Source organism: Montipora capricornis, chromosome 4 (genome assembly GCF_036669925.1).
Source record: "Montipora capricornis isolate CH-2021 chromosome 4, ASM3666992v2, whole genome shotgun sequence".
Classification (NCBI taxonomy): Eukaryota; Metazoa; Cnidaria; class Anthozoa; order Scleractinia; family Acroporidae; genus Montipora; species Montipora capricornis.
In genome coordinates, this window is record NC_090886.1 from 2,780,551 (window position 1) to 2,794,380 (window position 13,830).

Genomic DNA, 13,830 nt, shown 5'->3' on the forward strand with positions numbered 1-13,830 from the left:
CGTGCGAAGATTTCAAACACCAGGGTAATTAAAATTCTTGCGATTTAATCTTCACGTTGTCAGCTTTTAGCGTTAGTAAAGCTTGTATTCAAACGGGAAACCCGAAAAACCTGGTTCTCATTATATGCAACACAGTAGTCTACAAAGAATTCCACTGGAGGAGGATGGTGGGGGGGGGGGGGGGGAATTACTCCCTTATATGAGCTATATAGGTATGTGCGGTCTTAAAAGGTGTTTTAGCCGATTTGGTCTAAAATAGGGTATCGATTTTGACCATTTTGGCGTGAAATAGGGTATGGTTTGTTCACTCAAGTCTTGAATTGGGTATGTTTTAAAGAGAAGCTTTGAATTCTTCTTCATCATTAGGCGATAAGACCATCAACACCGCCCTCGTCAGATGATTAAGCCAACCGTGTAAAAGCTGAAATAATAGGGAGCTTAAGCACGCGCGTTTTTGAGACGCGGACGACAACCGGAAGAGAATATTTCGAGTGCCAGGGCAGTGGTGTCTCACAGATTTTTCTCTTCACAGAGAAGCAGAGTTGCCACTGAGATGGTGTTAAACTCTACAACCGACGCAACACCATAGCTTTTTTTAAACTTTAATTAACCTCTTCATTTGTCGAGGAGTAAGATAGTTTACCTATATTCGCTCAAGCTCGTTCACGGTTGATATGCCATGTCTGATGTGTTCTTATATGACTTGTAAATGACCTCAGTCAGTTTTAAAAAAGAGGGCACGGCACGTTTTTCGAGTAGACAAAACACCACAACGAATACAAACTGTTTTAGCGTTGCTCTGCAATAAATGGGGTAGGGAGAAGGGCAAGCAGGGAGAAGAATGTATGAAGGCAAGTAAATAACAAAATCCAAAATTTTGTGTTTTTTTACAGTTGGTATTAAGTGATATTCATTCACCTTGCATCTTTTAATTGTTGGCTTGTCAAAATTGAATCTGGTGGACTAATTGATATAGAGTGTTTACAATCAGCATATAAGGAACATCACAGCTGTGAAACTGCCCTGGTTCGTGTACAGAATGATATTCTTCGTTCTGTTGACGACAACCGCTGTGTCATTCTCCTATTACTTGATATGTCTGCCGCCGTTGACACTGTGGACCATTCAATCCTTCTAAAAAGGCTGCAATCCCGCTATGGTATCTCGGGTTCAGCATTAGCATGGTTCAACTCGTATCTGAAGGACCGCACGCAGTTTGTGAGAATCGGAGGAACTTCATCTAGCGTACAGGAACTGATTTGTGGTGTACCCCAGAGGTCTGTTTTAGGGCCCCTCCTGTATGTTCTTTACACAGCTCCGGTTGGAGATATCATCCGCAAGCATGGTCTGTTCTTCCATCTATATGCAGATGACCAGCAACTGTATACGTCCTTCTACTTTGAGGATGAAACGGAGATGGCAGCGGCAACGAAACGAATTGAAATGTGCGTTTCTGACATCCATTCTTGGATGGCTGTAAATATGCTGAAATTAAGCACTGATAAAACAGAGCTCCTTTCCTTCTACTCAAGATTTCGTCCACGTCTACAACTGAATCCCATTCAACTTGGATCTGATGTCATTTTCCCATCCTCTCATGCAAAGAATATTGGTGTTATCTTTGATTCCTCGATGACAATGTCACAACACATTAACGCCATTGTAAAATCTGCCTATTATCATCTGAGGGATATTGCGAAAATTAGGAATGTTCTGACATTAGACACCACCAAGATTCTCATTCATGCATTTGTCGTTTCAAAGATTGACAGCTACAATTCGCTTATATTTGGTCTACCCAAGCATCTGATTGATAAACTTCAGCATTTGTTGAACGCTGCAGCTCGATTAATTATGGTAGCAAATAAATATGATAGTATAACTCCAATTTTAAAATAACTTCACTGGCTACCGATCAAGCAGAGAATTATTTTTAAGATTGATTTAATTACTTTTAAGTGTCTTAATAACCTGGCTCCGTCATACTTAAAGGAACTTCTCACTTTCTACCGGCCGAATAGAACCCTCCGATCATCCTCAGATAAACTTAGGCTTGTGACTGTTCCTTACAATCTTAAAACTTATGGCTATAGATCTTATTCAGTTCAAGCACCTATCCTCTGGAACTCTTTGCCTTTTCATATTAGATCAGCTGATAGTATTAATTCTTTTAAATCTAAACTTAAGACATACCTGTTCAAATCAGCATATAACCTTTAGTTAGTTAGTTTGTTTCTTTTATTGTTTGTATTTGTTAAGCCATAGCTGTGTATATTAATATTTATATTTATGTTTTATTATATTTTAGTGAATTTATGAATTGTAAGGCGCTTAGGACAGTTTGTATAATCGCGGTATAAGCTTTTATTATTATTATTATCATTATTATCTATGAAAACCTTTAAAAATTAAAGTTTATAACTGGAAAAAACGCGGGTCGGAACTTCAAAACGCTACGCCCCAAAACTACGCCCCTGAAACGGTGTTGAAATTAAGAATACCCTTGTTCGGGCAAAGTCGAGAAACCATATAAAAGGATGTTAAGAAACAGGACACTGAAAAAAAGAAAATTTCACTGATTCAGTAAAAAAAATAGATAAAACGTAATTGCCCAAACCGTAAGTCGAGCCTTGTACACTGAATGACAGAATTGATATTCCATTGTATCAAAGGAGACATCGTGGAAATGTTTAGTCTTTGTTCACTTCAAACTGTAATTAAAATTAACAAATGCCAGTGTAAAAAGCAAATAAACTCGATGAAAAACAAGTGAGTTGATATGGTAAATTGACCATTGTAGCTGGCGTTTTAAGCGTTAGCCCTTCCTCAGAGCTAAGGTCTGAAATAGAGGGGTGGGGATAAGAGACGTATTTAAGGAGGGGGTTACCTGGAATTAAGGTGAAGGGGATAGGTTCTTCCAGATTCTGACTCTCATTAAACTGCATTTTGTCCACAAATAAAATACATTTAAGGCGCTATTTCTGTTGACAGCAACGATTTATTGAATTGAACTTTCAGCAAATGAAAGCGTGTTAAGTTGATTTTCATTAGTATATGTAATCGCATGGGCCCCGAGGGCAATTAAGGATTAATTTCACGAGTATTTTCAAAGTTTTCACAAAATTGCCCGGGTCGAAGCGACGAGGGCAATTTGAAAAAACTTTGAAAATACAACTGAAATTAATCCTTAATTTCACGAGGGGACATTGCAATTACATGTTTATCACATAAAGGGCAAAATTAATGTGGGAAGCCCGTTCAGTGCCTCGACGAATGATAATCAACACAATCCAATTCGGTGAAAGTTCAACTCAATAAATCGTTGCTGTCAACAGAAATAGCGCTTAAAATGTAAAATATATGTGGACAAAACAGTAGTTTAATCTGAAAGAGAATTTCACTTGTAGCCTCACATGCCTTGGATATGCAACTACTAACCAATCACGATCACGTAATCATGCCCTCTTTATTACCAAAAGTGCCCTCGTGATTAAGGAAAAAGGTGATGCCCTCCCTCTCAGCCAATCAGCATTCAGTTATTTTGCCCCGTATGTGATAACATATACAAAGCGTAAAAAGTGCAGGTTGTGTCCCTGAGTCAATACCATTCACCAATCGGTGCAATAACGAAGGTAACAATTTGGTGTGGGTTTCAGTTTGTAGACGTAGAATTCCCCACAGTTTCGGACCTTGATGTAAGTCGAGTAAGGACACCTTGAATCTGAAAAGTGCGTAAAACACACTTTGCGATTGACAATGCCATCTGAGACGGATGGATGACTTTCGGTTAACCACCCTCTATAATTGGTGTCACAGTACCGCGAACTTCCAGATCGGTAAGTTGTGGCCAATACTGTACCGGTTAAGAACCTGTACCAGCCCTCTGCCAGGCGATGGTCACACTTATAAACATTTGAGCCATAAATGTTGAAATAATATCTCGTTGGATCATCAATCGTCAGGTGACGAACACATTCTGGTTTATCGGTACCTGCAAAATCAACACAAACTCCGGGTTTATACAAACTATTCAATCTCTATTTTAATTACTTATCGGTGAATTAATGTTTGATCTAAAAGAAAACCTATGGAAAGCTTTCCAATTAATCATCAATGTGAGACCTGAGAAATTCAGACATCCCGGCCAACGTTCCTACACTCCCTCTCTCTTCTTCATTTTCTGTTGGTTACGAGTATTGCGGCAAAAGCAGTGCCAAACATCTTATTACTGAGAACACCGGTTAATTAGCAACCATTGACAGCTGTTTCGGTCTTGCTGGATTTCATCAGCACAGCGTAGCTAGGCAGACACCCCTTTAAATGGCGGCTCCACAAACAAGAAAAAGGAAAGGAAGGAAGCGAAAGAAACTTTACTTAAGTGTCTAGTAGATTTAGCGCTGGAGCACTAGTTGGGGACACTGTAAAGTGAAATTAACAATTAACACAACAAGTCAAATGTTGGTTTTTTGAGGAGAGGGGAAATCGGAGTACCCGGAAAAAACCTCTCGGTGCAGAGTAGAGAACCAACAAACTCAACCCACATATGACGCCGAGTCGAGGAATCGAACCTGGGCCACAATGGTGGGAGGTGAGTGCTCTCACCACTGCGCCATCCCTGAACCCCAAGACATGTGGTAAGGTGGGTGAAAGGGTTGTGCGCATGCGTGATGTCATCGCGACACCGGGTTGGTGTTAGTGTGTGTCACCTTGCTTTTTTTGTTATTATTGAGACTCGTAAGTTCGTCAGCCAGAGTAAGAAACTAAAGTGACTTAAAGAGTGAACTAAAGTTTACTTCCTCCAATTTGGACATTAAGGGTGGAAAAATCCATTGTTACTTGTTCAACACTTTGTAACAAAACCTCTCTACCTTGATTAATGCAACACATTACTTGGTATACACTGGAGAGAATAGAAGTTATGTTTTGAGACTTCAACCCTTACATGTTGGCGGCATATCTCCGCTCCACTGTCCACTGGGCAAACACTTCCTAACAGCTTGACCAAACATGGTATATCCTGGATGACAGAGATATCTGACATATCCCCCTGACCAATGATTCGTGCTGCTAACCATTGTATTGTTTGGTTTGCCTGGATCGCCACAGTTGGGTAGAACTGAGATTAAAGATGAGACACTTCTTACAATCAAGATCGAATAACTTGTAAGGACAATTTTCGGGCACTCTTTCCTCAAAGGACAAATTATAGCCAGCCATGATTTTGGCGAGGCCCGGTGGCCTCATGGTTAGTGTGCTCGAGTCTGGATCCAGTGGTCCGGGTTCGGGTCCTGGCCGGGGACATTGTATCGTGTTCTTGGGCAAGCTACTTTATTCTCACGGTGCCTCTTTCCACCCAGATGTATAATGGGTACCGGCGAATTTAATGCTGGGGGTAACCCTGCGATGGACTGGAATCCCATCCAGGGGGGAGCAGAAATACTCCTAGTCGCTTCATGCTACAGAAACCGGAGATAAGCACCGGCCTGATGGGCCCTCTAGGCTCGTAGCAGACTTTACCTATGATTTTGGCAGGGTTAATTTTGCATTCTTCCTTCAGCGATGTTTTCGCGTGGAACGGCAGCGTTGCAGTAAGTATCCCAAGAAATTAAACAATTTAACGCGTTGAGTCCCAGGAGTGATCAGCTTGTAAATTCTCCTCACAATTTCAATGAAATGTCAGTCAGACAGGTATTGAGAATTAAGATAATTATCAGCTTGAGGGGAGTGATCTTGATATAACACCAAATTCTCATGACTACCCAACAATAAGCGCCGGCCTATCGTATTTTAGAGGAATGAACATTTCGATCTTGTCAATTAAAGGGTTATTAAATTATTCAGAACTTTCTTGCGTGAATACTATCCAATCACAAGTCTTCCTTGGCGTTTGATTGAGTAGTGGGTGCACACAAAAGAGCTTGAATTAAAACTTTTGCCCTTCATTATCAGAAAATAAAAATTCATTTTATTTTACGGGAATTTAAGAACATCTTAGGAAGTACGTATAAACGAACAAATGTTCATTTTAATCATCCGTTGGTTCAATTGCGTAATCACTATACTTATAGCGGAATGCATAAATGGCGACCAAAAATGTATTCTTTTGTTTATGTGCTAATTAGACTCACCAGCCTCTCTCTCAAGCAACACTTCTTTTGTATTTTGTCCATGCAAACGAGGCTATTGAATCTAATTAGCACATAAAAAAAGAATATATTTTTGGTCGCCATTTATGCATTCGGTCTATGAATCTTCAATAACATAATTAAAATGTCATTTTGTTATACTGTTAAGTCTACTGTGTGTTTGGAATAACATTTACCGCAATAAAACTGTCGTTTTAATTTTTTGAAACTCATTTTTTATAATTTCAAAAGAAATCGATTATCCGTAGAAGAATTGTCAAGGGCCCTGAGGATATAACGAAAGATTACACTTGAGTCGCAGACAAATTGGGTGTGAAAATGTACTTGCGTCAATCATCACCTTGTGAGGATGGTTAATTGTTAAATGTTATGACGTCATAAACATTATATTGTCTTTGTACCAGTAGCGTGTAATCAGTCATAATCTCTTGTAATTGAGGTCAAGCTAATTTCGCTTCGTTCCGTCAATGTGCCCGCGACTCACAGGTAGTCTTCTGTGGGATCTTCAAAGGCTTTGATGAGATAGTATTGAATTCCAGTAAAATAGAATGAATTTCTATTTTCTATTAATGAAGGGCAAAAGGTGTTCTTGGTATTGGTGGCATTCTTGGGATCATTGTTGGAAGACATTCGTTGCCAAGCAACAAGCTTATGTTCGAATTGATTATACCGCGGGATGACTTACCAATCCTTGCAGCCGCGGTTACTGTGTCGTTGTATTCATTGCGAACAACACATTTGTACGTTGCCTGATCCGACGGCTCAAACTGACTAATTCCATACTCGCTGGTGACTTGGTCTGTGGTGATATTAGTGGTGGAATTTATAATGACGTTGTCCTTATACCATGTGATTTGCGGTAGAGGCGATCCTTTGGCAGAATAGTTGACTCGTACCGAGTCTCTGATGTTGGAAACTGTGATTAAAGTCGCCGGCTTAGAGGTGAAAACAGGAGATTCTGAGAAAATATGGACAAGACTTAGTGGTCATGGATGCTTTATAAGACTTTCAAATTTGGCATAATATTCAGCAGGGTAAAGATTTCCTCGGGCAAGGCTTGATTCAGAGTCTATAAATCTAAATTTAACCTAATTTCTTGCATTTTGCTCACTTTGCTTTAACGTTTTTTCCTCTCGAGATGGCTCTTACGGACCCACTCCATTTACTTCCCACGGTAAATTAGTGTACACAGAAACAGCTACAAGTAGTTCTTTTCAGTCGAACTCTATTTTGCGCGGGTCACGTTTACTTTCTCGCGCTGGCTCGAATTAACGGCCGGGATTATGAAGTATATCAGTTAAGGCTCAGACTTCATTTTAAGGGTGAAATAGATGAAATTACTATAAATGTTTCAACTGATCTGAGACAGAAGAGTTTACATCAAAATTAATTATTCACGGTGTGGACTGTGCATAGAGGCCCTTTAATCAACATTTAATGAAGTGAGCTCTTGCTGACTATTGCATATTCCCTGTGGCCTTAACGCGATCCGTACAGCTTGAACGACCGAACCAGCAAGGAAGCTCTTCATAGGAGGAGAGGCCCTACAAACGAAAGAAAGACGCCCCGACCAGGATAGAATAAAAACAGATCTGATAAATGGCATGCAAATGACGGAACTTGAACGTTATCATCAATGACTGTCGTTTATCAGCCTGCAGACAGCAGATACGTACCATGCAAACTCTTCAAAAGCCCTAACTTTACTACCATATTGTGTGGGACTTTTGTAGTTAATTTTCAGCGAAAACATAATTAACCAAGGCATTGAAAACAAACTACTTTATAACAGAAACCCACAACCCAAAAGCGTCGATCTCTCTCATTTGGCATTGGCCCATCCGTTTACTGTATTATCTCAATTCAGAATACTGGTCCCGCTTAATAACGGCCAATCAGATTGGGCCTGGTGACCACAACGACTCTCATTGGTCTGCAAACTGCAAAATCATGGAACCTGCAAGCAACGCAACATCGTCTCGTTTTTCTTCCCGCAAAAGTCTAGAAGTAGTCGTCGTAAAAGTAGGCATTACCGAAAACTGACGATAGAGATCGAAACTTCTGGGATATGAAACTTTTGTTCAGAACAATTTTAATCACATTTCCTTTCTGCTTTGGCCCTTCGATATCCTTCAATACCAAGCAATTGCCAATTACCTTCAAAAGACTGGCATTTCAGCGACGGTTTTCACTCACCAACTGGCCTAATTGTAAGGAGCGTTGCGTGAATAATCATCCCATATTTGTTTGTTGCGGTACATATATAGATTCCATCATCGCCGATTGCAGTGCCTGTGATGAAAAGACTGTCTTTTCTGGAGACAGTTCGGCCATGAGGTAATGGTGTTGCCGGTGATCTGGCCCAGTTCACCTCAGGGGTTGGGTTACCAAGAACTTTACATTGCAGCTTCGTCTCTTTGCCCAAATAACCAACGACTTGACCCTGTGGAGACTTGGGAAACCGTGGGGCACCTACAGACGAGGAAAGCGGAAAGAGGGTGACTATGATAATGAAAAGAGATTTAATTTCAGACTGCTTGTTTTCATGGAGATAAGCTAGGTTGAGAAGAAGATAAGACACTTTGTTGTAAGTCCTCACAAGAATGGATTTCGTCAGACATTTTAAGAGAGAAATTAACGATAAAAGTAACATGTTTCCATGATTTCATGTCATCATTGTCAACATCATCTCATGATATTATATGGCTAGAGGTTGTCGCCGATATGACTAGCGCTCTGATTGACTGAATATAGGTGCAAGGCCCCACCCCAATTTCAAGCAAAAAATAAAAATTTGAAAACCGTTTTTACGGTTGATCCACGATAATTTTTTTGATATATCGCCGAGAATGCTGAAAGTAGTATTTCCGAGCTTCAAGATTTCAAAATTTTCTGGCGGAGAATTCCCCCAGAATCCCCTACAGGTTAGCGTCTCCGGCGCTTGCTTGTTAGCCCCTCCCAATACAAAATACGTTCCGCCGTCCCTGCAAGGGTATTATGAACCTAATGCCCACGAAGCTATTAGGCTGGGGAATCATGCAAATTGAGGACAAAAACTAAAGGAAATTTCACGAAGCGCCAAATTGGCACTTCTCTGTATTCTTTTACGTTTGTTTGTCCCTTGATTTTTGAGAATGTCGGCGAAAGTTATCTCACTAAATTACAACCATTTGTCTCAAATATAAATTTTGACAGAGTACGCGTCACAAGGAAAAATACTGATAAGTGTACGCATTACCGGATGTAAACTGATCGTTTCCGCCTTAATCAACTATGATGCCAGGCCTGATGCCAGATTTTCCTTTTAAGACCTCACTCTCGCTAAATAAGTAGTTATTAAATGCAGTGCATGGATTCAAATCCACTATCCAGTCTTCATTTTGAGCTTTCAAATATTACATCAATTTTTTTTTGAAAGCTAAAATGTGAGGACGTTTCGATGTTGTTGTCGAGTAAAAAATTATCTAAGTAAAATTCTAACTATTTCAAAGAACAGTAGTAGATCAAGTTAAAACCACTGCTAAAATTTGATTGTTCCCTAAAAATTGATATAGGTTCCGCTTTATTCCCTGTCAAATATGGCGTAAATGAACACAAACTCACCTAAAACAACAAGGTCTACTTTTGTTTCTTGGTCACCAAACAAATTTTCAGCCCGGCACGTGATCATCCCCTGATCTTCGAAGCGGACCCCCCTAATCTGGAATATTTCACCGGTAATGTTAAAGCGGCTTTTATCCTCGTAATTTCTCCCATGCAGTGACCACGTGATCTTTGGAGCTGGATAACCGGACACAGAAATTTCCAGCGACAGATTTTCCCCTTCACTTACTGACACGAGCGATGGAGTCTTTGTCATAAATCGAGGAGGACCTGTTGGTATAATAGATATTTTATCAGACTGAGTGTAAGTTTGATATGTTTTGAAGAAATGGAGTGTTTTCGCTCGTGTGACCAGCAGCCATATTTGCATACTAAAACAAAGGGAAAAAATTTGATAAAAATGGAGTTCAATTCCAAAAAACGAATATTTCACTCCTTTAACATGGTCCCCGTGACGTCACGTGAACTCACAGCAGACAGTGCAAGAACTGTAAATTGGCGTAAGATATGGGGCTACTAAGAAAGAGATAATTATTAGTTCACAATGTTTACTCACCAAAGTTTGTTACCATCATTTTCTTGACCAAATTTTCAATAAACGTTTCATTGGCACTTGTTCCTGGAATTCCTGGTTTACCTGTTTTTCCATCTATACCTTTGCGACCACGACGACCACGTGAACCTGGTAGTCCTGTGCTACCTCGAAGACCTGGTTTTCCTTTTGGGCCTCGTAAACCTGTCTCTCCTGGGGGGCCTCTAGGACCTTATAGAAAGAGAAACAATTCTGACCGTGATACATGTAGCCATACACTCTTTAGATCAACTTCCATCAATTGGTGCTCAATCGCAGATAGAATGACGTTGCAAAGACAATGAAGAAAAATCTTATTTGCCCAATGACAGCACAAATACATTCAAACATGCTAGGACTGCATACCGTATAAGTAGTGTATTTCCTCTTCCAAAATTTGACCGTGCATCGACACCTTTTTATGTTTACGTTGCAAATACACAATCTCAATCACCAGTGTTACATCTTACGCATATGTTACAGGTAAATTTGAAATTCAGGTTGAAATGATTTCAACCCAGGTAAATTTAATTTTAAACTAGGTTGAAATTAAAAGTGGGAAACGTACATCAACAAAAAGTCCATCAATTGTTAGCAAGTACGTGTATATTGGTAAGTAAATCAGTAAGGAGATGTAGTTGGCGTACGTTTTTCATGAGTTAGTCTGTAAAAACGCCTTTGGTTGTTATTAAGTCTAAGCACTGATTTTAAATGGTTAGCATTAAGGTTGGGGTTAGGCATCTGTGCATGATAACTAATTCTGCTTGTTTTTTTTTTCTTAGAGCAGCAGAAAAACAAAACCCTTGTTTAATAAGAATTGCCTTCATCTTTTATATTTATTTTTCTGGTTTTTGGAAGAAAAAAGACAATTGACTTTTTAGAAGGTAGATTATTGAATGATGTACAGTTTTTTTTTCTGGTAGTCCACAAAGTTTGTAACCTTTATTAAACAGTCATTACTTGCAGGTAGTTGACTGTAGTTGAGCAATGAGAAGTCATTTCCTTGTGTTTGCACCTCTTGTACAGTGTTAATAATTCCAAATTTGGTTACAACTTTCATAAATCCATGTTCTTTTTCAATTACTTTACCAAGAAGTGTGTTTGGTTGTAATGGACTTTTGTCCACTTAATTAACTTTTATTTTGCCAAAGTTGTTGACTTGGAATGAAATGGTATCGGGTTTGCTTGTTGTCATTTTGTTGTTGTATTTTCTTTGTGTGTTTCTTGCTTTTCCATGTTGAGGTGTCCTTATCTCCTTTGTTGACTTGGTAAATGAATAACAAGCACGTTTAGGTTCTTCTTCTTCTTCTTCTTCTTCTTTTTCTGAATATTTTGTGAAATGATCAATCATGTGGAGAATCCAATTGTGTTTGCGATGACATGAACATGTACATGGTAAGTTTCTAAGGTCCATCAGGTCCATTTGCAAATGTGTTAGGAATTCTCTTGCTTGAAAAGGGGCTAGCACAGGCTGTTTTTTCCTGCTGTTTTTGTGTATCGAGCAGAGTGACACAAAGAGTTGTATTACTTCTTGGGATACTACTGATTCGTAGTTTCGCTTGATATACTTGTCCATCTTGTCTCTTCCTTTGTGCGCAATATTTGAATGGGTTTGGCAAAGAACTTGGTGTAGTTGACATTTTTGAAAAATTTCTTTTCCGTTCTTGGATAATATTTTGCCATCCTCCAGTTTCCATCCTTTTGTTTTGATAATTGCTACGTCTTGACTTTTCAGATTTGTTCTGTCCTTGCTGTCTTCATCACGTACGTGTTTCTAACCACGTCACTGCATCGTTGCAAAAGTTGTGGTCAACAAAAGGGGTTATTTTGCTTGGTTTTGGCGTTTTGGAAGCTTTAACGTCACCCAATTTTTGGTAGAATATCTCTGAATCAACACAACTTGTGTTAGCCATTTTACGCACCGTACAGGGCCACGCATTGCGCACGAGTAAACTTTTGCACAATTTACTATGACCGAGAAGAGTCTGGGCCCTCTTGCACCACGAGAAAGGTATTGCCCGGTTCAAGACTCGGTAAGTGCAGTTCCAAGCGATTTCTTTCTCTCATGTAAACATTGGAATTGAGTGGGTCAAGGGTACGTAAAATAGTGGCAGGTATGACGAATGGATCAGGAGATGGACAGAAAGGGAGAGAATAGAGAGGAAAGTGGGAGGAGGGAAAGCCGATTTTCTTGTTTTTTTGTTTTGTTTTCAACCCCCCTAAAAAACCCGTGCCCCTTTTTTTCAACCACACCCCATAAAGAAAATCCCTTTTCAAACAGTTGATAAATAACCTAGGTTAATTAAATTCACCTAGTTTGATTTAAATGGACCAGAATTTAATTTCAACCTGTAACATATACATTTTCATAGTGCGAAAATAGGAATTTCTTTTTAAGTTTTGTTTAATCTTGAAGCGATGCAACCGAATTGAAAATACATTCTTCTGGCCAACAGTCCTGCCAATTTAATAATTATTGCTCTGAATCAATAATTGTTTTGAATGAAAGAGAGAAAATAAGCACCACAGGTAATGTTATTTAAACGGCGACACGAGGGCTCGTGACTGGCTTCTGTTCATAAAGCTTTAAAGCAGGGCTGGGCAGTGACAGCTGGTGATAGCACTCGCCTCCCACCGATGTGGCCCGGGTTCGATTCCCGGACTCGGCGACAAGTGTGGGTTGAGTTTGTACTCTGCACCGAGAGGTTTTTTTCCGGGTCAGCTCTGGTTTCCCCTCTCTACGAATTTGGTTTGATTTGATTTCAGCACTGTCCCTGATTACTGCCCCAGCGCTATTTATAGCTGACACCTAAAATAAAGTTCATCATCATTTATTATTTGGAATTTTACCAAAAAAAAACGGAATTTAATTTTACCGACCTCTCATGCAGACAAGTTTCCCAGTTCCGTTGACAGCGATGTCGGTGACCTTCAGTATAGAACGGTTAGATAACTTAAGTTAATAGAAAATAAACAATGAAAAATAATACAAAACAGGAATGTACAGCAACTGAATGAAAAGCAAATTATTTCTTTATGTATCATGATGCTTAGGTGAAATAAACACTTGGTGAAACACTTTAAAATTAGCAAATATGATTTCTCTGGATGGAATCCATGAATGAAGAAATCGTACATACCTGCAGATTGTTGAGTAAATTCGTGATGCATTCTGCATGAATCTCGTCTTCAGAGCCTGATTTAGGTTCTTTTCTACCAGTCCGACGGTATCGTTCATTTCTATAGAATTTTGGAGATGTGGACTTTGAAGTTGGCGATCCCACCGCAGTTACGCCATAAGTAGTTCTTGCGAAGGATATTTCCTCGCGAATTGAAAAAAGTTCTTTCTCCAAATGATAAACTTTGGTCGAGAGCTCGTTATCCGGGAAATAAACTTTATACGATAGGAAAGCAATGGCAACGATTGAAAAAACAAGATGAAGCACCACAACTATAGTGAGATGACTGGAATGAACAGAAGATGCCGCCATTGCGTTGGGCTTAGTATGG

General features: G+C 39.5%; 1 protein-coding gene across 1 annotated transcript; it reads right to left on the bottom strand.

The window, feature by feature from the left end:
• Window positions 1-913: 913 nt before the first annotated feature.
• Window positions 914-13,826, bottom strand: LOC138045186 (uncharacterized). The gene is made up of 8 exons (XM_068891601.1): window positions 13,461-13,826; window positions 13,201-13,249; window positions 10,306-10,512; window positions 9,750-10,019; window positions 8,343-8,618; window positions 6,832-7,104; window positions 4,943-5,116; window positions 914-3,991 (listed from the first exon to the last, which is right to left on the bottom strand). Exons 1-8 carry the CDS (start codon window positions 13,809-13,811, stop codon window positions 3,609-3,611), a joined length of 1,983 nt encoding a protein of 660 aa, XP_068747702.1. The 5' UTR covers window positions 13,812-13,826; the 3' UTR covers window positions 914-3,608.
• Between the last annotated feature and the right edge of the window lie 4 nt (window positions 13,827-13,830).

What these genes read in the sequence shown, in the direction of transcription:
- LOC138045186 (XM_068891601.1), bottom strand. Translation starts at nt 13,811, where the DNA reads ATGGCGGCATCTTCTGTTCATTCCAGTCATCTCACTATAGTTGTGGTG. An exon ending in CCTTACAATTAGGCCAGTTG is followed by an intron (nt 7,105 to 8,342) that starts GTGAGTGAAAAC and finishes ATATTTTCTCAG; the next exon opens with AATCTCCTGTTTTCACCTCT. An exon ending in AACCGCGGCTGCAAGGATTG is followed by an intron (nt 5,117 to 6,831) that starts GTAAGTCATCCC and finishes CTTTAATCTCAG; the next exon opens with TTCTACCCAACTGTGGCGAT.